Source organism: Neovison vison, chromosome 13, assembly GCF_020171115.1.
Source record: "Neovison vison isolate M4711 chromosome 13, ASM_NN_V1, whole genome shotgun sequence".
Taxonomy (NCBI): Eukaryota; Metazoa; Chordata; class Mammalia; order Carnivora; family Mustelidae; genus Neogale; species Neogale vison.
In genome coordinates this window covers 116,421,926-116,447,098 of record NC_058103.1, presented here as the reverse complement: position 1 = coordinate 116,447,098, position 25,173 = coordinate 116,421,926, and the positions used below count along the sequence as shown (strand labels likewise).

Below are 25,173 nucleotides of genomic sequence, written 5' to 3'. Positions count from 1 at the left end.
GTTGTCGAACTGGAATCCATCCTTCCTGAGCCTGGGTCCTGCTGATACCCAACAGGAGAGGGGAAATTCTGAACACTCTTCACTCTTCATCTCTACCATCACGATCACCATCACCACCATTTCTGTCACTACCAATATCATGCACTACCACCAGCACTACCATCACCACCATCACTATCTCTATTACCATCATCAACACCATCACCACCAACATCACCATCATCACCACCACTATTATCATCACCATCACCATCAACATCATCACTATCGCTATCATCACCACCATCTTCACCTCCAATATCATCATCATCATCATCATCATCATCTATGATACTCTTCATTGAGCAGCTACGGCACACCAGGCACTCTATGTGGCTCTGTGATGTAGATATAATCATTCCCATTTTACAGATGAAGACTCCGAGGCTGAGAGAATCTCAGATCACACAGCTAGCAAGTAAGCTGAGCTGAGATCTGTACCTATCACTACATTTTCCTGTACTAAACTTGTCCTGGGACTGGATCAAAGATGGAAATTCATACTCTCATGGGCTTCTGTATCCTGAAACTGCACAAGTACAGTTCTGAGTCCAAGAACCACAGGTATCGTTAGCATAGATTTCACTCTAGACTTCATTTGAAGTCACCTTTGCGGGATGTGTCATTTCCCTCAAATAAAAGATAACCAGTCTAAAGATGGCATTGGCCAGCCCTACCAAGAGTCCCAATGCATGGGGTAGGCTTCTCTGCAACGATTAGAATCCAGTTCCTTCAGATTTGCCTGAGGAGAAATTGAGGCAACGAGGGTTTAGAAGACCAGAGTTCTAGTCTCCTGACTTGCACGTGAACTTGGGTGGATCCCTTTCCCTCTCTGGGTGTCAGTGGCCCCATTTATACCATAAGTGTGAGTTGGGTGCTAAGTCTTCCTACAGCTCTGGCAGTCTGCAACTCTGTAAGTCATAGGGAGAAAGCCCAGAGTCTGGCCATTTGGGGGAAGAGAGGCCACCTGGAAACCTTAGCCTTAATGGTTGGCCTGACCAACCAATCTGGGTCTAGAAGCCATGGTTTTCCCCTACAAGGTCAAAGGAGATTCAGTGATTCAACCGAAGCAGCTCTCTTCCCTTTCATGTTTGAAGTGACCCCCAGAGATATCACAAGACGGGAGTCACTCCCTTCTGCCCTGGGGCCAACCTCTGCATTGTACCCAGCCCCAAGTCCCTTGGAGCAGATCCCACGAACACAACTGTTCTCTTCCTGGTCGATTTACCCCGAGCCATGCACACTTCCTTCTTCCTGTTTCCTCTCTTCTTCCCGTCCCTCCCACTTTCTATAAAAGGTCTGGGTGACCATGGTGGTCTCAGGATGGTTTTAAGGGTCTCCTATCCCTCTCACGTCTGGCCTCCCCTTCCCAACTCAGTCTCTGGGAAAGGCTCATTTTTGGGATATGTGTGTGTATAGCTACCTTTTGCAATTATGGCAAAAGAGGTATAATGTAAAGCTTACCATCCTAATCATTTCTAGGTGTGCCATTCAGCAAATGTTAAGTACATTCACATTATTGCACAGCCCGTCCCCAGAACTCTTCTCATCCTATGAAACTGAAACTCTACATCCATGAAACAACGGCTCCCCATTCCTCCCTGCCCCAAGCCCCTGGCAACCGCCTTCTGCTTTCTGTTTCTATGAATTTGATTGCTCCCCATCTAAGTGGAGTCACACAGTATTTGACCTTTGGTGACTGGCTTATTTCACTTAGTCTAATGCCCGGGGAGGCTTACTTTTGCCCCAGGCCAGGCCTGCCTTGTCTCCCCTCCCCTGCCTTTGCAGGTGCTGTCCCTCTGCCCCAACCGTCCAGCCACACCTGCTGTGACCCCATGCATCCTGCTGGAACCAGGTCTGGGACTCCCTCCTCTGCCCCACTCTGCATCTTCCTACTTCTGTCTCAGATAATGACTTGTCATGCTGGGCAGAGTATTCCTTCAGGGATCATGTCTGTGTGTCCAGGCCAGGGCCAAGCAAGGGATAGGTACCTGGGGGACTATTAAAGCATTATTGAGTAAATAAATGAGTGCATGAAGGAATGAATGAATGAAAGAAAGGTTAAATGAGTGGATGTTCAAACCCGACCCAGCTTTTGCTTATATGGAAAAGAATAAGAAATGGTGCTTTCACTACTTCAACTAGATTCCATGTGAGAGAACAGAAGAGGATTTTGGGCTCCTGACTCATGCTTGGACTCAGGGATGCATCCTGGTGCCTCACGGGGCAGGCTGGTGCCCTGCCGGGAAAACAGGGGTAAGTGGCATGGCAGGAGGTAGGGGTTCTTTTTTTGTTATTTGTTCATCAAGTTTTTTTTTTTTAAAGATTTTTTATTTATTTATCTGACAGAGAGAGGCAGGCAGAGAGAGAGAGGAGGAAGCAGGGTCCCTGCTGAGCAGAGAGCTTGATGCGGGACTCGATCCCAGAACCCTGAGATCATGACCTGAGCTGAAGGCAGCGGCTTAACCCACTGAGCCACCCAGGCGCCCTGTTCATCAAGATTTTTAAAAAAGATTTATTCATTTATATATTTTAGAGAGGGGAGAGAGAAAGCAAAGGGGAAGAGAAGGAGAGGGAGAGGGAGAGAAGCAGACTCCTACTGAGCACAGAGCCCGACATGGGGCTCAATCCCATGAACCCTGAGATCATGATCTGAGTCGAAATCAAGAGTTGGACACTTAACTGAGCCACCCAGGTGCCCCAGGAGGTAGTGGTTCCTAATGTTTAGTCTCCTCTGGGCCTGGCCTTAGTTCCACAAAGAAAGTCTGGAAGCCTCAGTGAATTTTATCAGGTCAGGGCTGGATAGTGCTCCCATTTTACAGATGGAAACACTGAGCCTGGGATAGCAGACCAGGACCCGTTCCCTCTACTCCTAGTTGCCTCCCTGAGTCCACCTTCTGTGGTTTTCAAGAGTGAAACTGCAGACAGAGGCCTGGCTCCTGCAGGAGTCAGGAAAGGCCAGGGTGTGGGTGAGAATGGGAGGCAACAGCGCTGACTTCCAGGGCTCCCTCCTGGGCCCCAGCATGAAAAACCTTAGTGGAGCCCTCCAGTCTCCTTTCTTCCCAGGGAGAATGGCGACTCAGAGGCTGCTGGCTTTGTCTAGAAGAGCCTGGCCTGTAATTAGCCCATCCCAGAGGGTCCCTTCCTGCTTCCCACAGTGGCTCCTCTTGGCCTCTTCTGTTCACACCTGTGGGCCCATCCCCATCCCCAGGGAGCCATCTCCAGCTCCCCCTTGAATTCCTGGTCTCTGCTCAGAGCTGAATCCTCCCAGCAGGGACATCTGTGAGTTCCTGGATCCTCCCAATAGTGCTGGCACAATTATTCCCTTCTACAGATGGGGAAACAGAGGTTCAGAGAGATCAGGTGGAGGAGTGAAGGGGTGAAGGGAGGGACCTGGACCTCAGGCCTCCTGATTCGCAGGCCAGTGTTGTGATTTCAGTAGCCAGCCTCCTCCCTCCAGCAGCCTCTCTCCTCCTGCCGCTGCCCCACCACCACAATGGAACAGTCCCAGGCCCACTCCGAGACACAGCACCAGAAGCCTACGGGGTGATAGAATCTTGGACTCAGCCATGGCAGCCCCTCTCCATTGCACAGATAGGAAGACAGGCCGAGAGCAGGAAAGAGTCTCTTTGTGGTCACTCAGTAATGGTAAAGGCAAAATGAGAAGTCCGGTTTCTTCCCCCCACTGATAGTGGGGGTTAGGGTCGGGGTCTGGCTACCTTGAGACTCTCCCTTCTGAATGGTAACTTGGATCCCATCTCCATGTCTCTGGCACCGTCAGGCTGCTTAGCCTCCCCTTCCTGGCCTCCCGCTCTAGGCTTTGGCACAGAGCACTGTCCTGCGAGTCTCAGGTCATGCTGAAGTCCTCTAGCTGGCAGGAGCTGGGGCTGCACCCATGACCCCTGGGCTTGCCTGACAGCACCTCTGCCTGGTTCAGAAGGGATATATTTCCTGAGGTAGCAGAAAGCAAAGGGCACAAGTGTCTCTGACAGCATCAGCAGCACTGACCTTTGCTTCCTATGGTCGCTCAACTGTGCTACCAGCTCCAAGGGCTCAAACTCCCAAGCCGGCGTCCGGCCTGCTTGGGGGCCCTGCAGACTCTGGGGGGGTGCGGAGACCAGCACCAGCCCTTCTCTGCACTGGAGCCAGACGGGGCAGGTAAGCGGGGAGGGAGAGACAGGAGCGAGCAGGGGAAGCACTACTTAAGCACCCAAGAAAGCCCGAGAAAACGTGCCGTTTAGGTGGAGAGACCAACTTCCCCGTCAGGCTCAGAGAGACAGAGAGAAAAACAAAACCAAGAGCAGGAGAGAGGAACAGAAAGGGAAAGACAGAGTAGAGAGAGAGAGAGACACAGAGATGGACTGAGAGTGAGGCAGAGACAGAGAGGAAGAAGGAGGGACAGAAAGGTGGGAGACAGGCAGACAGGCAGACGGGGTGAGGGTGGGATAGAGAGAGACGGTAACAGGGATGGCAAGAGAGACTGATGGACTGGGACAGACTGGCAGCAGAAGGACAGGACAAAGAAAGAGAGAAAGGAGCCAGATGGGAGATAGTGGCAGACACACCCACCGGTAGGCATCAGTGGTCAGAGCTTCTGCTGTATTCTTATCAGACAGAATGCTGAGAGGTATGTCTCAGGCGTGCGTCTTAACCAACTCTGGGGGTCTTTGCTGAACTCCAGGGACTGGGTCCGAGACAGGGTCCCTAAGCACAGAAGGGAGCAGAGTCCAAACCCTGGAAGGAGCGGTTTCTGGGCAAGGACCTGTGAGCTCTGTGTGTACAAAGAGGGTAGGAAGAGGGAGGATCTCTGGCAAGACTTCTAGCTCAGTCACTGCCCTGGCATATCATGTCGTTTCTCTGAGCCTCAGTTTCCTCTAGATGTGTTGGTGAATATGGGTAAAGCAGGGGTCTCTGAGATCTCTTTCTGGCCTAAGATCTGACCTCAGTTCAGGCTTTTTCTTTGCAGCTAATTTACTGCTCTGTCCTATTTAACTCGTGATCTCTACCTCATAATTCAAGATGGCTGCCTGATATCCTGCCATTGCAGCTTCATTTCAGCCATCTGGAAGGCAGAAGGAGTAAAGAAAACATCGCTCTTTTAAAGAACATCTCTTTTCAGAAGCTATAGTCAACACTTCTTTTTCCACCTCATTGGCCAATACCTAGTCTCAGGGCTGTATGTAAGCTTCAGGAGAGGCCAGGGGGATGGTGCAGTACTAGGCTGGGGACTGAATCTGTTTCACACAGCTCAGTGAGGCCTGTACAGCTCCTCTCACACAACAGGCTTTCAATACAACCTTAACATGTTTACCTTTGATTTACTAGTTGAATAAATAAACAGACAGACAGATAGATAGGTTTTAAATATGCATTTCAAACAAATGAAAGTCCCCCTTCATTTGCACAAAGTCATTTCTCCCCCAAATGTGACCACTATGAACAATCTGCTGTGTGTCTTCTCGATTCATTTTTTAATGTTATTTACACACACACACACACACACACGCACGCACGCATGTGTGTACGAGCACACGTGCATGTGCACACCTAGTTTAAAGCAACATGGAGTGGGACTGTGATTTACGAACTGCTTAGCAATTAGCGTTTGTGGTTATTGTACCTGGCACTGTCTTGGCGGTTTCACCATGCCAGGCCATGAGCAAGTACCTTACCGTATAGACTTAGCAAAGCTGAGCCATGGATATTGGGCTCATTGCCAAGTTTTGCATTACCAATGGCCTTGGGAGATGCCCATTTCCCTGCGCATACATGCAGATGTTCTTTGAGGGTAGAGTTCCTGAAAATGGGCCGAAGGTGAATTCTCTCTTTGAGTTGTGAGTTTACCCCTTTCTGTGTAAAAATCTCTTCTCACACTGTGCCCTCTGTCTGGGGTCTTCACCATCACGGGGAACCAATCTCACAGCCTGAAACTTGTGTTCTTAGGCTGCCCACCCTTTTGTTAACCTGTACCTCCCTTCTTGGAGGTGGAGGAAGGGGCCTCCCCAGGCATCTATGGCCTGGGGATTTAGGGCTCTGCCATCTTTATGGCTTCCCATCTTCTTCCCTAGTGCTTCCTTCCCTTCCCTAGTGCTGTTTACCCCTCTGGGGAACCTCCTCTAGAAGGAGGAGGAGGGGAGAACATGGTGAGCCTGAGCCTGCTTCCAGCTGACGGAGGATTGGAGATCGCCTCCACCGGATGGACCGATGGAGACCGGCCCACTGTCCCTGCATCCTCAGGGGGTCGAAGGCATGGGCTTGGGATGAACAGCAGGCCCCAGAACCCCAGCCTTCTTCCGGAGAGAGACTGGGCCATGAGGAATTGAGGAGAAGGCTCTCCCCCCCTTAATGGATTGTTCCTGAAACTCAAGCCCCAAAGCCCCATGAAAGTGTGACAAAGTTCCCCCTTCTGGTGGTCAGGGCCCTCAGCCCAGCTGGGCAGCAGCGGGAGGCTGATCGGGTTATTAAAAGCTTAGCCGGTGGTTCCCCTCTGGCTTGGAGCAATTCATCAGGCCATGGCCTTCCGGGGATGATGGATGGTGACAAATGAGAGGAGGTAGGGGGTTCCTGAGCCCATCCAGGGCCACAGCTGGGGAAACTCAGCCATCAAAGCCCTATGCAGGCTTCTTCACTAGAGGTGACTCTGAGGGCCAGGGAGATCAAGTTTCGGGCAAATGGTTTCTGGAGGTGGAGAGACTCCTCTGGAGACAAGCCATCCTGTGTGCTGTGTGGGGCCCAGCCTGGCCGTGGGCTGGAGCTGGAGAGATGGGGGTGGGGTGGGCTTCTCTGATTCTGCACCGGCAGGAGGCCTGGGGTGGGGGAAGGAGGCCTGAGGGGTGGGAGGAGGGGCAGGGCCAGAGCCAGTGGGAAGGAGGGAGCTTTCTGGGAAGAGGAGATCAAACACCTTCCAAAGCAGGTGCTGGGGACCCTGCTTGGGGGCCGTCTGCTGAGACTGCGCAAGCAGCCAGCCCTCCGGGATCCTAGCCAGAGCTGGGGCTGGCACTCAGAGGAGGAGGCCTCAGTTGTTGGGGAGTACTCTGTGGCTGGAGCCAAGCCTCGTGGGCCAGGTAGGACCAGAAGAGGTGGGGGAAGAGAGACAAGGCACTTCAGTGGGCACAGAGCCCCAACAAGGGCCCTGGAGGCAGGAAGGTGGCTGGATTGGTAGGGGGAAGCAATTCTGAGGGATGAAGTTGGAGACCTGGAGATGGCTGTGCTGGAGGGATTCTGGGGGCCAATGTTAACTCCAAAGACAGGGAGATGTCAGAAGTGTTGTGTCTGAGTATGGTTTTCTGGGAGAGGTGGTTGGAGACCCCTAGCCTGCGGCCAGCAGGGAACAAGAAGAGAGAACTCAGAGAGAGAGAGAATCCAGGGGATCTGCCTAACAGTCAGTTCCTCAGTGAGGAGGGAGGGCAGCACGAAGTCTACATCTCAAGGCCAGACCATGGTGGTAAAATGCCAGGAAGGCCGTGCCAGGAAGGAGAATCAGGGGCTCCTATAGCTGGGGGAATCTTCATGGCCTTCTGGTCAGTCCTTCTTTGAAGGCCGGAAACCCTCTGTAGCATCTTGATGCGACCACCCTCTTCTTGATTACCTCCCCTGATTGGGGGCTCACTCCTCTGCATGAGCAAGAAAGCTACTTTTGTCCTGGGCTGAAATTGGCCTCCCTAACTTCCCTCCTCTGAGTCAGTTCTAGCCTAGCTCTCTGGGAGGGGAGGGACACGCTGCTCCCGGGTCCAGACAGCTACCTTCCTCCTACTCCTCACCAGTGTCTACACTCACACCAGAGCAGTCTGGCTGAGATCCCTCATGGCTGATGGTGTTGGTGGTGAGGGGGACAGGAGAATTCCAGGAAGGGCGTGTTGGGTGATGCTTCTTCTTCTTTTTTTTTTTTTTTTTTTGTTTTAAGATTTTATTTATTTATTTGACAGACAGAGATCACGAGCAGGCAGAGAGGCAGGCAGAGAGAGAGAGAGAGAGAGACAGGGAAGTAGGCTCCCCGCAGAGCAGCGAGCCTGATGTGGGGCTCGATCCCAAGACTCTGGGATTATGACCTGAGCCAAAGGCAGAAGCTTTAACCCACTGAGCCACCCAGGCGCCCCTCGGGTGATGCTTCTGATCTACCCTCATGGCAAGGGAGGTAAGAGGTAGAGAGTGAAGGGGTAGAGAGCCATCCACATTCTCCTGTCATGAGCTTAGCGGCCAGCGACATGCCTTCCAGCCACTGAGCAGGGCCAGTCTGTGTCTGGGGACAGGTTAGGCACGGGTGTCAATTTGATACTTGGATGCTGTGTCAATAGAGGCAGACCCGGAGCTCATTGGCCTGCATGGGGTTGAACCTGACTTGGCTGCCTCTCCATATGGGACCTCATGGGCAGGACCAAGTTGCACAGGAGGCCATACCCCTTCTCCTGGACCAAACATCCCTTGGGCATTTTCTGCTGCAAAACTGGGGATCAGGAATGGTACCGAGGTTCCCTGAGGGGTCACTGGAGTTCAGGTGCTGTGCAACTTTTGCAGGGATCCAGCCCAAAGCAGAGAGCCCGGGGCTGGGATGGGAGGGTGGTGGGCAATGGGGTCTCTGGACCTTCTCCAACTTCTCACCGTAGTTCTGACCATCAGGCCCCAACTTGTGCTTGATTTGTCTGTGTCTGATGGTCCTTGGAATGTGACCAAAGTTTGATCAAGGTCCTGGTACAATACTAACGTTCTGGGGACAACACCGAGGTTCCAGGAGTATTCGTGGTGTTACTGTAATTCTGGGGATAGTGCTGGGATTCTGGAGGTGCTCTGGAGGATCGGGGAACCCCTGGGGACGTTTCTGAGATTTGGGGGATGCTGCTGGTCTTCCCCATTGCCTCTGGCCCACTGTTAGCTCCTTTTAAGCCTTGCACTTGGCTCTTTGAGGATTTTGATAACCACAGGCTGCTGAAGGCACACACGTGGGCCTCTGTTCCTGGACGCAGACATTCCTCAGATTTAATCAACTTGAACAAAAACATGGGGAGGAAGGAAGCCCTGTCCCAAGGACTTTATGGACCAGCTCCCGGGCCCTAGGGTCAGAGCAGAGCAGCTTGGTGCCAGGCCCAGGTAGCAGATGGCCTTTGTCTTCTCGGAACCCAGAAGCATTTTGTGACCCCTGTCTTATAGTGAGCAGGGCTTAGGCACCCCCCAATCTGTATCCCTTGTGTCCTGGCCTGCCCCTCAGGTATTGGCACCAGCCTCTTCTTCTGAATGTACCCCTGTGGGCTTACGCAGGCCACAGCTAGGTGGCCCGGACCCCTGCCCCAACTTCTTGCCTTCCAGACTCCCCTTCTTAGCTCTCCTAAGGCACCTCATTCTTGCTACCATTGCTGACCCTGTCTGACTTTGGGGCTCTGCTCCAAGACACCTCCTCCAGGAAGCTTCCAAGACTGTCCGAGACATCTCCTTATTCCCCCTGCCACCTCTCTGCTGGGAGCTTCTGGAGTCTGTCTCTGAAGCCCCTCTACTCTCCACCCTCCTTCCCTGATGGCAGGTACCAGTCTCTGACTCTTCTGGGCATGAGTCAACCTTTAAAGCCAACTCCCATGGGTCGGTTGTGAACTCTGCTGCCAGGCAGAGGAATTCTTCAGGAGCAACTCATTACCATTCTTCTCTTGCCAGTACGTTTCCCGGTCTACCTGTCGTCTGGCCAGATGACACCTTTCCTGACACTTTGGCTCCAGCTCTCCCATTTCACAGATGCAAGCACAGAGCCATTCCAGCTCCAAGCTGAGGAGGTGTTTTGGGGTCAAGAAGTGGGGTCCCGGGGCGCCTGGGTGGCTCAGTGGGTTAAAGCCTCTGCCTTCGGCTCAGGTCATGATCCCAGCATCCTGGGATCGAACCCGCATCGGGCTCTCTGCTCTGCGGGGAGCCTGCTTCCTCCTCTCTCTCTGCCTGACTCTCTGCCTACTTGTGATCTCTGTCTGTCAAATAAATAAAATCTTTAAAAAAAAAAAAAAAAGAAGTGGGGTCCCTCTCCCAGCCTGAGCCATACAGCCATCCAATATCCGTGGATCATGGATCTCTGACCAGGCTTCCCTCCCTGCCTGCCCCTACCAGGGTGGATTGGGGAGTGGGGGTGGGTAGAAGACAAAAGGGGACACCTGGGTAGTCACAACCTCTGTGGCTTTGACCTTCTTGCTAAAGCTAGTGCCTGGTGTGCTGGCTCCGCATTCTTGGGCCATGAAGTCATTGAGGGCAGGGAGTCGGGGGGGCCTCGAGAGAGAGCAGAGCCCACAGCCAAAGAATCTCCAGGCTGGAAGCCCCACCCCTGCTGGGACAGAGGAGGGGATGAGACCCCAGGAGGCCTAGGGAATCCCTCACAGTCACACAGCCAGCGCCAGGATTCAAACCTAGGTAAGGCTGCATCTGCGACAGGGCCCTTCCCATTGCCTTATAGGAACGGTGTTCCTTCCTCCTGGGCCAGCTCCTGCCCATTGCCAGAAGGGACCCCATCAAGGTGCTGCCTTCTGTCCACTGTGCCCACCCCCAGCAGAGGAACAAAGCTCACAGTTTCCTCACATCTGGTTAGGGCCTCCCTGAAGGCAGCCTCTGCATCTCCCCAGTGAGGGGGGAGGTGATATCTTGGGCACTGGGGTATCCCTCGGGGGAAGCCGCTGGAAGGTACCCACTGGAAATCCCTTTCGGCGAGGAGCGAGGAGCGGGGTTTGGTTGGGGAGAGGTGCGTGGGGAAGGGACTGGGTCTGGGACTGGGTTTGGGCTCAGCTGCGCCCCTCCCTGCCAAGCTGGCTGCAGCCTCTGAGGAGGAGGGAGGCTCCTTCAGGCAGCCTGAATGTCTTTCCTCAGTGCCCAGCTGGGACCCCTCTCTTCCTCCAGGTCTCTGCTCAAATGTCACCTCTTCTGAGGGGCCTTCCCTGACCATCCAGCCTAAAGCAGCCACCTCCTTTCTGTCTGTCTCTATTTTCCCTCTTATCGCTCTGACACCTTTGTCTTCCCACTATGCCCCAGTGCCTGTTAAGAGTCGCTCTTGCTCATTGTGACATTCTCCGCTTGTAGAACATTCCCTGGGGTGCCATCGGGATGTGATGAACCTTTGTTGCATGAATGGATGCATGAAGGAATGAATGAACAACCCACATGGGGAGGCTTCCTCCAGGCAAGGAAGCAGCTTCTGACAGAGTTGCCCAGTGATGACCATCTCTGCCTTGTATAGAGGGAGAGAGCTCCTCGTCACAGACCGGATTCCAACTGCTGGAGTTACCACCAGGCAGATCTAAGCAGATAGAAGTTAGTTGCCCTCTAGGCTGAGGGTCCAAAACTCCTGAGCAGAGAAGGGAATGCGGGGCTCTGAGTTGGGGCAGAGGCTACATACTGGTCTGCCTAGTGCAGGTCCATGGAGGAGTGACAGTCACTAGAATGAACAATGGCTGGGCAAAACCCAACTTGTAAAGTCCTCGTTGCCCGAGAGCCTGTACTGTATGTGCGCTGGTGGAATAAGGGAGGAGGAAGAGAAGAGGCAGCGTTCTGCCCCCAGGTCCTCAGAGCAAGGCTTCGAAGGCTGGATTCACCCCAAGTTCCCGGGAGCAGATGGGCAGTGTGGGCTCCTGCATTGCCTCACAGAAGGTTTAGGCTCAGTTCTGAGTCTGCCTCGGACAACTCTGTGGGGTGGGGGAGGGGTGTCTGAACCCACTGCCTGGAAGAGGGTCATTGGGAAAGGAGGGGAGAGCAGCCAAGGCCAATAGAGCACTCAGGTCCTAGTCCTGGAAGGTTTCATGGCCCTGGCTACTAGGTCTGAATGGGAAGATTTTAGGATTTCAAACTTTGTCTCTGCTGAGCCCACACGCCCTCAGGGGGCTGTTCCCTCTTCCAGGAACACGCTTCCCTTTCCCCACACCCTCTACACATCTGACTTTTCCTTGTTCTCAGATCTCCGTGAATCAGTTTTCTTTTTTCGGGAATCCCCCATTTTTTTCAGACCAAATTCAGCTTCCTGTGGTATACCTCAGGCATTCTGTGCCTTCCCTTTGTAGACAGGAAGGCTCAGACTGGTGGTTGTTTACCTACTTTTCTCTATCCCCCCGGAAATGTCAACTTTCACATCCCAGGGTCCAGAATAATGCCTGCACTTAGTAGTTGTTCAATGAATTTATGCTAGAAGAATAAATGGATGAATGCCTTTAGGAAACAAAACAAAACAAAACTTGTGGAATGAGTGCCTTAGCTGGGGAGGGCCAGGGCAACCTCAAAGACAGGGACCTGTTTAGGGGGCCTGACACCCCCCTCCCCCCACAGGGCCTGAGAACTGTTCACTGTCTTTATCTGCATCTTGTCTCCCTTCTGGGGCCAGTTGGGGGAGGGGAGCCAGCCAGAGGTACAGCTTCTTGGGCCGGGGTTGGGGGGGTGGATGGAGAGGAAGGAGGAAGCCCCAGCTTCTGCCTGGGCCCAGCCTTCCTCACCCTCACCCCACAGCGTGGGAGGAGCCCAAGGCAGGAGGGGTTCTTCTTGCTTACCCGCGGGTCTGGTTTGTGTTTAAAGGCCTAATCTCTGCCTCAAAAGGGTGAGTTATCTCCTTTTGAAATCAAGTGGAGAAACTAGAAGGTTTTACCAGTGAGACACATGTTGCCTCCTTCATGGAAACCCAGGGGAAGGAGTGGAAAGGCTCTCCCTCCTGCCTCCCTCCCTGCCTCCAGCCCCAGCTGTCTCCTTGGGTTGCTGCATGCTGGACTGAGTGTGCGTAGGACCCTGCAGATGCAGAGGCCAGAGGAGTAGGTGCTTTGGGTAGGCGCAGGAGGCAGGTATGTGAGCTGGGCCAGCTGCCTGGGACCCTCCTGGACACATCCCTCCGGGGCTCCAGCTACGGGTGGAGCTGAGGCCTCCTACCTGGGAGGGACGCTTTGTCAGGACCATGATATGATTCCATCACTGAGGGCCAAAGGAGCCAGAAAGGGGCAGGCTAAGGCTGGGGGGTGGGTGTGGGGAGGTGGTCTGAGCGGGGGAGCCAAACAAAGAGGGGGATGGGGCTGACCCCTGAGGGCAGGAGGGACCTGGAGCCCAGCTGGGAAGGTCCAGCTGGGTTGGGCCCGCCTGCTGCCCGCCCACCCTTTCATCTCTGTAGCTCCTTCCTCCCTGCCCTTCCTTGAGTGTGTGTCTGTGGGTCGTTTGGGTGGCTTTGGGGAGGGGGAAGGAAGGGGGGTGTCTATGCGGGCAGCTTGGATTGGACAAACTTTCTTTGAAAATGGTCCTTTGCACAGAGGCTGGTGGTCAGACAAACAGTCAGGCATTCCAGCAAGAGCCCAAGGACCCCGAGGGGCACACTCGTCCCAAGGGAATAACTATCTCCTGCAGGAGCAGGCAAGACGGGGCGGGAAGGGACGGGAAGGGACTCGAGAAGCCCTTCCCCTTTTCCCGTGCTAGCCGGCCCAAGCCCTCTCTCCCAGACGGGCTTTTCCCAGAGAGCTAAAAGCAAGAAAGTAACCTTCAGGATTAAAGAGAAACGCTTCTTTGTTTGGTTTCTTTCTTTCTTTCTTTCTTTTTTTTTTTTCCTCCCTAAGCCTCTTTTCACATCTGTAGTGGTTTTTCCCCACTTGTCCAGGGGAGGGGGGGCAGAGAAGAAAGGCCAGAGAATGTCGTCCCAGGCTGTGGGGAACCAGACCTCCTCTGGGGTCACAGATGACTACTCCAACTGGTACATCGACGAGCCGCAGGGGGACCAGGAGCTCCAGCCAGAGGGGTAAGTCTGTCTGCCTGCAGAGTGGGGTGTGGCAGATGATGGGGGGACGGGGAAGCCCCCTGGGCAAGGTCCTGGGTCAGGCTGTCACTTAAAAAGCTCCTGTGTGGTTTGTTAAAACACAACCTCCTGGGCCTTCTCCTTGCAAATTCAGATCTAGCCGGTTTGGGGCGGCTTTGGCCAGTGGCTGGGAGGCAGAGTGCTGGCTGGGTGGATGAGGGAAGCTCCTCTTGCCTTCAAGGGGTTGCTTGTCCCTAGGGTGACCATTATCATTAGGGGTGCCTTGTTTGCCAGCTGTCAGGCTCTCTGCCCAGCCCAGGGCAGGGGGAGACCTGAGGAAGAAAGCCTGGGGGGAGGGTCCTTAAGGAAAGATGGTGCCCCCATGCCTTTGGCGGGCTCTGAGTCTCCATGAAAATCAGGAGAGCCTTTCTCTTTAGCAGGAGTGCTCAGGCGAGCCCAGGGGAGGGAGGCAGCCTCAGCCCAGTCCTGTGTGGCCAGAGGACACGCGGCTCCCTTTGCCAGGCCCTATCTTTGTTTAGTCTGGGCAGCCCCCTGGCAGAGGGGCTGGGCCTCCCTGGGCCCCACAGGCTGCCAAGGATGCCTGGTCTGTGTGGGCCCCAGAGCCCAGTTCTCCTCTTATTGTTCCTGGCCCTCGCCCCATCCCCCACCTCCCTGCTCTGTCTGAGGGTTTGGGGAATTGGAAAGGTGAGGCTGGGGAGGGAGGGGGGTTGGCTGAGCCAGATGTGCACACACCTGCTTTCCATCAACGACCGAAACTAGAGAAGGAGAAAGGCTGGCGTGCTTCCCAGGGGGCTGGGGCTGCGGACTGGCCCATCTTGAGTCACCCGGCAGGGACAGAGGCCTCATCTAGGCCTCAGGCTGGGAGGACTCAGGGCACTGGCCACCTGGTCAGTAGCTCTGTGTCAACAGGGCTGTTTCCTTCGCCCATCCCTGGCTGATCTGGACAGCCTGCGGGCTCCTCTTGTCCCTGCTGCACATTTTTGGAGTGGGAGAAGCAGCAGAATGGGGAGGGGCCCCGGAAGCCGAGAGGATATGGCTCCTGATCTGGGGTAAGACTGAAGCTGCTGCTGTGTCCTTGCGAGCCTCAGGGCCTGGGCATTGGCTGGGGCCAGGCTCTTCAGCTCTGGCCTCAGAATGAAGTGGGGTACCTAGCAGGGCCTGGGTGATGGGGAGCACTGGCTCTGATGTGTGAGGTGTCTGGGACCTGTAGCCACCTTCTACCACCTCAGGGAAGGATGAGGTTTGTTTTTGACTCTACTTACTATAATCCCAGTGGTGCTGCTTGTCCCCCAGGCTCCACTCCCCAAAGTGGAAGCTCAAGGGGAATCCCAAGGAGATGAACTTGGGCCCACTTCTCCCTGAGTGAGTCAGATACCCAGGGAGATGGTGCACCAAGGCTTCGAGGAGCTCCTGATGGTGGGCCCCCTCTGTACCTCAGGGTGCCCCCGCAGGCTGGGGTTCGGGCTGGTAGGCGCTGGTGACAGTGGCTGGCCAGACTCAGTCTCCTGGTCACACTTGTCCAGGTGCCCTCCTGGTGGAAAGTCCTGGTTGAAAAGATTGGGAGAGGAGGGAGCCTGACGGGGTGGGATGTGTCCTCCGGGGTCTTCCGTGGGCACGGGACTGATCCGTGGCAGCCCTGCCCACCCTTTCCTACCCCTGGAGCCCCCTGGAGCCCCCCCACCCCCGACCGGGTCATGTGCCCAGCCTGACATCTGCCCACATGTTATCCACTTACCACTAATACTAAGTTTCTCAACCAGAGCCTGGGGACATGAATGCCTGTGGCATCTGTCCAGGATGACACTCACCTCCCCACCACTTCAAAGGGCTGCCTGGGGAATTGGAGGCTTCTCTCCTGGCCTGCCCTCTTGGCAGGAGGCCAACACCAGGGCGATCTGCAGGCCCTTCTGCTGTGGGGTGAGGGGTAGGGGCATGGGTATCAGGGCTCTGCCTTCCCCTCTGAGGGACCGTTGTGGGCTCCCTCTCAGAGACTCACTTCTGGAAACAGCTGTCTTGCTCCTTATCTCAGTGTCCTCACCACTCTGCAGTCCGGCCTCTGTCTCTGAGTGTCTGAGACCAAGCCTCGCTTCCTGGGCTGCCTGTGATTCTGGTCCTCACTTCTCCTCTTGGAATAAGGCCTAGAAGTCTGCAATCATTCTGGAAAGCCCCCTTCCCCCTGCTCTTCCATCTCAGGCATGTACCTTCTTCCTCCTACACATCTCTGAGGGGCAGCCTGTTGTCTCCCTTCCCTAGTTGCTGCTGATGCTCAACTCCTTGACAATGTGGATTTTCAACTGTTTTTGACGTGTAGAAATGAGGCTTTCATATGGTTCAACTTAAAACTTCCTTCCATACTTCTTACCTCTCCCCTCCCAGTCAGATGTGGGTGCTGCAGCCAGAGGACCTCAGTTTGAATCCTTACTCTGCTATTTTCCTACCTGTGTGACTTAGGCAAGATACTTAGCCTCTCTGAGCTTTGGACCCCTTGTCTACGCAAGGGGGATAATAGTAACACTGACCTGGCCAGTAATACCCGAGTTAACACATGGAACAAAGAGCACATAGTCAATTCTTAGTGAATGCTAGTTACTGCTGTTGTCATTATTCAAAGTGGGGCACAGAAATCTCCCCAAATTCAGAGCACCGGCCTGCTCCAACATCCTCTGTGGCTTCCTAGTGCCTCCCATGCCGGCTGTGACCTGCTCCCGGCCTGCCCACAACCCTAGAGCCTGCAGGCAAATGGAAAGCCTTGCCTGACCTCCCTGCACCGTCTGCTCCCTGTTGCTTCCTGTCCTCATGTTTCTCCCTCTACACGGAGCTCCCTTTCTGCTTCTTTGCCTCAAAAGATGCCAACCATCTTTTAAACTCAAATTAAATGCCACAAGGCAAAACCTAGGACCAAACACTTGATTGCTCCACCCAGATGAGAGGCTTAGCCACAATTCTGAGAAGGAGAGGTCTGGGAGGCCTGAAGCAGTCAGAGGCTTCCCGGAGGAGGGGGGGATGAAGTGGCCTTGAAGGCCAGGAAGAATGGGTGAGAAAGAAGAGGGCCCCAGGTTGGGGTTGAGCTGGCCTGCTCTGTTTCTCCCATGCCTTCCCCTGGGAGGCCCTGTCTCCTTCAACCCTGTAACCTCAGAGCTTGGCCTGGGGCTGGTGCAACATGAGGGGCCTGCAACCCTGGAATGAGCCTGAGAAGGCTGAGCTGGGCCAGCTTGCAGAGGAGAGATCAGAGGCTGAGGGAGGTGGTAGGCGGAGCCCCAGGGTCAACAGCCTGGAAGCCTAAAGGGGCTGCATACCCAGGGGTGTCCCAATACAGGCCTGATCCAGCCTTGCCTTGCTCTGCAGAGTGGTGCCTGCTTGCCACCCCAGTGTGCTATTGGGGCTCCTCCACGCCTGCCTGGCTGTGCTGTCGGTGAGTCTACCCCGAGGCTGACCTGTTTACCACCCATTGCCAGACTGGGTGGGGTGGGGGGGCAGGGGTTGGAGGGGACTTGTGTTCCCTGCGGCGGCTGGCCAAGGGGGACCCCAGGAGCCCCAGCTCTGGGAGTTTTCCCAGGGTGGGGACCCAAACCAGGATGCGGCCCAAAGTCCAACCTCTCTTTGTCACCATTCTCTTGGCCAGTCCCCAATATGCCCTGTGATTTGCCCTGGGGGGTAGGGGTGTCCTGGGTGTGGAGGCCAAACCCTCAGTCTCAGCCCCTTAGGGAAGGCCTGGGCACCCATGGCCTGCTCTGTGCTCTCCTTTCAGATCCTTGTGCTGCTGCTGCTGGCTGTGCTCACGAGGGTGCGCCGGCCCCGGCCCTGCTGTGGGCTCGGCAGATCTGGAATGTTCCAGTTGGTGCCAAGGCCCGGGCACCCCCACTTGGGTGGCCCAGCTGATAGGGCCACTCTGGGCCAGTGGGGGTTTGTTAGGTACCTAGAAGTCTGCTCTGGCCTCAGTGCTGCTTTCTTACTACCCTGACCTGGACCTCCAGGTTTAGGCAGGAGCCCCAGAGGGAAGGGGAGGGCCCCACTTAGGCCCACCTGCTCCGGTCCCAGACCCAAGGAGACACCAGCCCAACAGGGCCTGACTCCTAGATGCATTTCCTGCGGTGGCCCATGGTCTGGACAGGCGATGGCCATCCCATGCCATCTTGACCTTCGTTTCCCTTGAGGGCCTCACCCAGACCCCAATGTTAATGGTAGATTATGAGGGACAGATCCCAGCCCAGTCCCATGGCTGGGTCTTTCATTCCCTGTCTCCTTCAGTCCTACAACCCCAGAGCCTGGGACAGGGATGACCTTGAGGTGGAACTGGGCAGGCTTATATGGGAGAGACCAAAGGGTTGGGGGAGGTGGCAGTTGGAGCTCCAGTGTAGACAGCCTTGACCCTCAGGCCCAGGCCACACACCAAGGTGAGTCCTGCCATGATGGTCTGGTGGAGAACTCACCTGGGCATCTGTCACTGGTGGGCCCAGGTAAGAGTTTGCCTTGCCTAGGGTGGAGAAGGAGGCGGTTGGCCTCAGGGCATGAGGTCAAGCTGGACAGAAGCAGAAGGTCTGAGTGGCTTGCCCTGAGCCCAGAGGGCTGATGCCTGGGAGACAGCTGTGCCCGCTGTGTGCCCTCTGCCCCAGGCCACACCCAGGCCAGGGTGGGGGCTGTTGCCTAAGGATGTTGTGACTCTCCGAGCTCTCTGAAGGTTTGCCAACCCAGACAGACTGATTTGTGTGGAGGCAGCTGTTTCCTGGAGCTTCCAGGGTGGGCGGAGGGAGCCGCTCGGGCTTGTTCCCGCTGTGTGCCTGTGTATGGGGGTGGGGGACAGGGTAGTTCTTGAGTCACTTGGCCACAGGGCCCAGAGCTTGGTGCACAGGAGGCCCCCCACTGATACATGAGGAATAAATGGATGATGGGGCTTCCAGTTTCCATCTGGAAAGTTTCCATCTCTACTCTCCTGACATATGGAACATGGCATGGGGGAATGGGGGTGCAGGGCCCAAGCGGCTTCCTCCTGTCCTGTCCCTGTCTCTGCACCAGCCCCGTGGATTTCCTGGCGGGGGACACAAACTGGACAGTGCCTGCGGCTGTCTTCATGGTCCTCTTCAGCTCCTTGTGTTTGCTGTTCCCTGCAGAGGACCCACTGCCCTTCCTGACCTTGGCTTCACCCCCCAGCCAAGGTACCCAGCACAGCTGAGGCCCTGGGGCTGGATTGGTGGGATGGGCTGAGTGGGCATCTGGAGCATGGGGCGGGCTCCCATGAGTCAGGGAGCTCCCATCCCCAACTTGAGCCACTGCCGAGAAGATGCTATCGTGTGGACCTCCCAGCCGCAGTGCACGAAACCAGCCTTTCGTTGGTCCCAGCTGCTGGGTTTCTACTGCCCTCTCTACCTTCTGTTCTTGTGCCAACTCCTGCCCAGAACAGTGCAGGCCTCCGAGAATGAAGGAGGGTGGGAAGGAAGTAGGAGGGGTTATGGACAATTGGGCTGGACTTGAGGAAGTGACCGCACAAGGACAGCTGCCACCAAGAGGGGCCACTGTCCTCAACATGACCTCTTGTGATCAGCCAGTGCTCACAGTGACTCTGCTCAGTGAGGATGGCAGCTCATTTCACACGGGAGGCTGCTGGGGGTCAGGGGAAGGAACAATAAGGAAGTCATAGCTTAGTCTGTTGACAACTGACTAAGCCCTGTGCTAAGCACTGTGCATCTACTTTCTTGTTTTATCTTGGTTAATATGCCACCATTATTTCCATTTTACAGATGGAAAAATGGAGACTCCAAGAGGTAACTTGCTGGAGATTGCCAATGCTGGTGACTGTTAGAATCTGAATTTGAATGCAGGGCTCAGAAGGGGGAGGAGGGAAGGGACCTGCCTCTCCACCACGTGTCTCCCTCGGCCCATCTTGTCTTCCAGGGCCTTGGAAGACTCTCGCCCTGCTCTATTACCCTGCCCTCTACTACCCTCTGGCCGCCTGTGCCACAGTCAGGCACGGAGCTGCACACCTGCTCGGCAGCATGCTGTCCTGGGCTCACTTCGGGGTCCAGATCTGGCAGAGGGCAGAGTGTCCTCAGACACCCAAGGTAACCGCTGACTCACGACAGCCTGAGGCAGAGGGGCATGAAGGACCTGCGTAAACCAGTGCGGCTCCTGTCCTCTTATTTACATGCTAGACTTCTCCGCTGCCTTCTGTGCACCGAATTCCACTCCTGTGAACACAGGCCCTCTGTGGCAAGAGCAGGGGACAGGGGCACTGGAACTGCCCGCAGGAGCTTCCAGCCTGGGAGGGGGCGGGGAGGGGGGAAGGGCCGAGGTCGAGGAAGAGGGAGCCTGAAATCCCTCCATTGTTGATTCCCCAGCCTTCCTTTGGCCAGGCTGGTGGGGGAGGGAGGAGATGGAGGAAGGCGAGCCCTGAGTTGGGGGATGGTCTTGGAGGGCTGAAAAGAGAATTCTAGAACCTCACTGGCTGCTGGCTGGTAGCGCCTGAAGGGTGGAGGCACAGGCCTCAGGCCAGACAACCTGAGTTTGAACCATCTTCTCCCTCCTTCCCTCCCTTCCTTCCACAAACATATTGGAAGTGCATATTCTGTACCAGGGACACATCCCAGCAGTGGAATATAGCTGTGAACAGGACAGATGAAGTCCCTAGCGTCCCAAGAGCGGCCATTCTAGAAGGGCAGATACAAAAAATAAATAAATAAAACAAATGATGCCAGGTGATGCTAAGTGCTTTGAGGAAACCGTGTCACCATTCTGAGACTCAGTTTCCCTCCCTGTAAATGGAGTGGATAACACCATCCTCCAAAGTAGAGATGAGGATTGGTTGGTTTTCTTGAGAGGGGGGACTGGGTTGGTCTTTTTCACCACCCAGAACTGGGCACATACTGAGCTGTCAGTAAAAACGGATTGAGTTAACAAATAACTGAGTGAACACAGAAGGGGCCCAGCCCTAGGAAAGACTCAGTGCCCAGGGGGTAAGGCTTGGACTTCCCTGATGCCCAGGTCGCAACTGTACCCAGTCAAAATTAGGCCTTTCTCTTGTTTTCAGGGGCCTGTGCCCAAAGCCCAGGAACAAAGGAACATAGCAAATGGGTATCCCTGGTCTCAGGTCCCACGGCAGGCCCCTGGGACAGGGAGGAGGGAATTACATAAGTTCCTTTAGGGGCTGTGGGAGTCCAAGAGCCCGGGAGAGGGGGAAACACGTCCACAGGGCCTCAGAAGGGGAGTGGGAGTGTTTGTGCTGAGTAACTGGGGTGGGGGCGGGCATGAGAAGACCTCCGTCAGCCGGGTGGGAGTGAAGTGGAAAGGGAAATGGATTCTGGTCTTCTGTTGAGGGAGGAAGGTAGAAGGTAGGTATGTCTGGGGGCTCTGTCCGTCTGTCTAGATCTACAAGTACTACGCCCTGCTGGCTTCCTTGCCTCTGCTTCTGGGCCTCGGATTCCTGAGCCTTTGGTACCCGGTGCAGCTGGTGAGAAGTTTCTGGAACATGGCAGGAGCAGGCTCTGAGGTAAAGGGGGAGGGCTGGGCTAGGCTCCTATTAGCGCTCAAGACACCCTGACCCCCTGCACCGCTGTTGGGTCCCTGTGAGTGGGCCCACGTGCTCAGAAAATATTTGCTGAGTCACCAAGTGATGGGTTAGTCCTTCCTCCTGGACCGAACTTTGGACCAGGCCCTTAGCTGGCACCTGGGATCCCTGGGGGCACCCAGCAGCAGACACAGTGGGGAGTCAACAGAGGAGGCATGGATCAGAGGACCGGGCAGTCTGAGCTCTGCTTCCGAAACACAGAGGCTCCAGTTGGAGAAATGAGATAGGCCAGGAGACTTGTGCCTCCAAGGAGCTCTGCAGATGCCCACGAGCTCCAGGAAGCTCCCGGGGTACAGTCGTATTATGAATCAGTTCTAGGCTGGGTATGGTTGGATAAAGTCAGATAAAGGGGTGGGCAGGGAGAACTGAGGCAGGCTGGGGGGCTTCCTGGAGGAGGTAGACTTCAGTAGGTATCCTGAGGGACAGGGAGGATATGGAGCAGGAAGAGAATAAGGAGAAGGCCTTGCAGGTGTAGGGAGGGGGAGTAAAGGGGCAGACACGGATTGTGTCTGTTTTGTGCACGTGTAATTTGTAGCACTGGGCATGTCTTGGTGCATGGTAGATACTCAGCAGCTATTTCAGAAGTTTTAGATGGATCAGTGGGTAAATCGTAGTGAGAAAGAATACTTTTTTTTTTTAGATTTTTTTTTAGATTTTATTTATTTATTTAGAGAGGAAGGGAAGCAGGCTCCCCGCTGAGCAGAAATCCCAATGCGGGGCTCCATCCCAAGACCCCGGGATCATGACCCAAGCCGAAGGCAGAGGCATTAACCCACTGAGCCACTCAGGAGCCCCATGAGAGAGAATTCTTACAGGACAAGGTGATCTTACTAAGAAGCCTTCTAAGTGCCCACCAAGCGTCAGGCCCGGAGCGAGGGACCGCGAACTCAGAGCCGCAGACCTGTGTTTGACCCCCAGAGGCTCCCGGGGGCTGGGGAGATACGGACAGCAACAGATGGTCGGGTCACTGGTCACTGTGCCATGTGAGAAGTGCACGAGGGCTCTGCCCAAGGCCACGGGTGTAGGCGGAGACAGGGTCAAGTGCTCTTCTCAGTAGGAGAGAAAGAAGAAAACCACCCCACAGAGACCCTCAAAGGGAGGGGGACAGCCTCAGAAGAGGCTGAGGACACAGATGCCAAGGGGCTCAGTCACTCTTCAGTCGGGAAAGGTGAAGGCAAGCTTGCAGGGTGGCAGAGAGGACAGCAGAGAGCCACCGGGGGTCCAGCTGCTGAGGGATGAGCGCTGGGTGTGGGCAGGTGCATGGGGACTGACGCACGGGCGTGGGGTTGGGGTGGGCAGCTAGACCGCAGGTCTGGAGCTTGGGAGAGGGGCTGGCACGGAAGTCAAAGAGGACCCCGAGGAGGGAAGGAGATGGGGGGAGAGAGGCCTGCCAGCTCAGGTTCTCCAGTGGCCACCCTGGGTCCTCCACGGGCCCACCAACTCTGGGGTGGGGAGCAGCAGGGCCCTCAAGGACAGTCACAGCTGCCCTCCTGACGGTCACACTCTTCCGGGGGAGCCTGATGTCCCCTCACTTTTACAGCTGGCTCAGAAGAGGGGCGGCTCCCCTAGGGTACCCAGGGTACCCGTCACATCTCTCCCCCCTGGGGCCCTCTCCCTCTCCTCCAGGGATCTTCGATGCCTCACCTCTCCCTCCAGGCATGCCTGTCCTCCTGAGAAGTCCGGGGAGATAAAATCCTCTTCCGCCCTGCAGCAGAGAGGTTTAAGCCTCAGAGGTCCCAGTCAAGCTTTGAGCTGACCACACCTACCCTGGTGGTGTGTGTGTGCGTGTGTTTGTGTGTGTGTGTGTTGAGTTACCATGAAAACAAGTGATAGGCTTGTGTTCTCCAACGGGGGGCGGGGGGCAGGGACTCACCCCATCTTACCATGGGCCTCTGCACTTGGCAGGGGTTTAATGGCCTGGAATGTGTGTTTGGGTTTTTTAGTTTGTTTTTTAGATTTTATTTATTTATTTGACAGAGAGGCAGCGAGAGAGGGAACACAAGCAGGGGGAGTGGGAGAGGGAGAAGCAGACTCCCTGCTGAGCAAGCAGCCAGATGCGGAGCTCTATCCTAGGACGCTGGGATCATGACCTAAGTTGAAGACAGATGCTTAATGACTGAGCCACCCAGATGCCCCATGGAAGGTGGTTTAGACAAATCCCATCACCCTTGTGATGTGATTTAGACAAAACCTGTCGCGCTTTGTGATCTCCCCCGAGCAGCAGGAGAGGCCTGGGGTGTGTGACCTGGAACGACCCCGTCCTGTGTCCTGCTTGGGGATGTGTGCATGGGACCTAGGCTCCCTTTTGCCCCAGTCTCAGCCAGCAGAGGCCAGGGGGGAAGCAGTGAGCAGATGGGACTGAGTAAAGTAGGAGAGAGTTGGAGATAGCCTTTAGGACGAACTGCTCAGTGTGGAGTGTTCTTAAGAGAATGGTTTGTCTCCTAGTTGTGGAGGAGAAAGGGCAGCTTTTGGGGGGCATGGACCTCATCCCCATAGGCTAGCCCTTCTCTGCACCCCGCCACAGCCAAGAGGTTTTTCTCAAGCCCCATGTACCCACTGTGGCACCCTGAGCCAGGGTCCCCTGGATGGTTCCATGCAGGTCTCATCTGCTCGTCCGTCTATCTCCACAGGGGCTGCCAAGCCGCTACTGTGAGGAATATCTGAGGGCCCTCCTTTGCCGGAAGAAGCTGCGAAGCAGGTGAGGTCCCAGGCACCCCCTCTGGGCCAGTGAGCAGGGCTGGCTGGCAGCGTAGTTTGGGGAGCAGGTGGGGCACAGTGAGGAAGAAACCAAACTCTGGGGCTCGGGCCCAGGGCTGGGGTTTCTCCTGAGGGTGCCTGGCTGCCTCTGTCTTTCTGCAGCTCCCACACCTCCAAGCAGGGCTTCCGATCCTGGGCCTGGATCTGTTACAGAAACTACATCTATACTCCACAGCGAGGTACGGATTGGGGAGCTGAAGTTAAGAATGGCAGGTGACCTTGCCCATGCCTTGCATGGAACAGCTGCCGCAGAAGTCCAGCTCCCGTCCCCCAGAACCTGGTCGGGAGGAACAGCCCCAGCTGGGGACAAAGGGAAGTCCCTGGACTGGCTTTGGTGGTCCAGGGTCCTGCAAGACCTAGCCTGTTACCTGGGCCCTTTGGGAGGGAAGAGGCCCCCAGGCCTGGGGGCAGGGGAGGCTGGGGCTTACCACATCCCTCCTTCTGGGGACTGCAGGATTCCGACTCCCTCTGAAGCTGGTGCTTTCAGCCACCTTGACAGGGACAGCCATCTACCAGGTAGGTCCTGGCCCTGTCATGCCATTTGTCTCTGGATCCTTGCCCCCAACTGCCAACCCTGGGTCTAAACCCTTGCTCTGTTATTTACCTCCTGTGTGACCCTGGGCAAGGTACTCAACATCTCTGAACCCATTAGCTCAGCTGTGAAATAGAAGAAATAGAATTGCTTTCCTCTCTGAGCAGTTGGAGATTTGGGCAGATTTGGGTAGTTTGTAAATAATACGTGTTTGAGAAATCCTCCTCTCCATTGCTGCCCCCAGAAAACCGGAAAGCCCAAATCCTGGGAGGTAGGTGTGATTTTTCTCCACTTTGCACATAGGGGAAACTGAGGCTCAGAGAGGTGACTTTGACTCAGCCAAGTTCCTCCAGCTAAGGTCTCAAGGTAACCAAGATATGAGCCCAGGTCTGTCTAGCTTCAGCCCAGCTAGCTGTCTAGCTATAGAGATCATCTATAGTATACTTGGCTTTTGCCAATGTGGGAAATTGGAAATTTTATATTCTGCAGCTTCAGTAAAGACAGGACTGATAGGTAGGCAGAGGTGTAGATAGAGACTTGTACCGTTTGGAAGCGCAGCTG

General features: G+C 55.2%; 1 protein-coding gene across 1 annotated transcript in view; it reads left to right on the top strand.

Moving 5' to 3' along the window:
- Nucleotides 1-4,054: 4,054 nt before the first annotated feature.
- Nucleotides 4,055-25,173, top strand: part of STRA6 (signaling receptor and transporter of retinol STRA6) — a 29,955-nt gene continuing 8,836 nt past the window's right edge. The window contains exons 1-11 of the mRNA XM_044230564.1: nt 4,055-4,197; nt 13,569-13,747; nt 17,111-17,177; nt 17,514-17,677; nt 18,779-18,918; nt 19,501-19,524; nt 19,655-19,821; nt 21,123-21,245; nt 23,954-24,021; nt 24,183-24,259; nt 24,535-24,596. Of these exons, the coding sequence (XP_044086499.1) occupies nt 13,641-13,747; nt 17,111-17,177; nt 17,514-17,677; nt 18,779-18,918; nt 19,501-19,524; nt 19,655-19,821; nt 21,123-21,245; nt 23,954-24,021; nt 24,183-24,259; nt 24,535-24,596 (999 nt within the window). The 5' untranslated portion in view covers nt 4,055-4,197; nt 13,569-13,640. The remainder of the gene's footprint in view (nt 4,198-13,568; nt 13,748-17,110; nt 17,178-17,513; nt 17,678-18,778; nt 18,919-19,500; nt 19,525-19,654; nt 19,822-21,122; nt 21,246-23,953; nt 24,022-24,182; nt 24,260-24,534; nt 24,597-25,173) is intronic.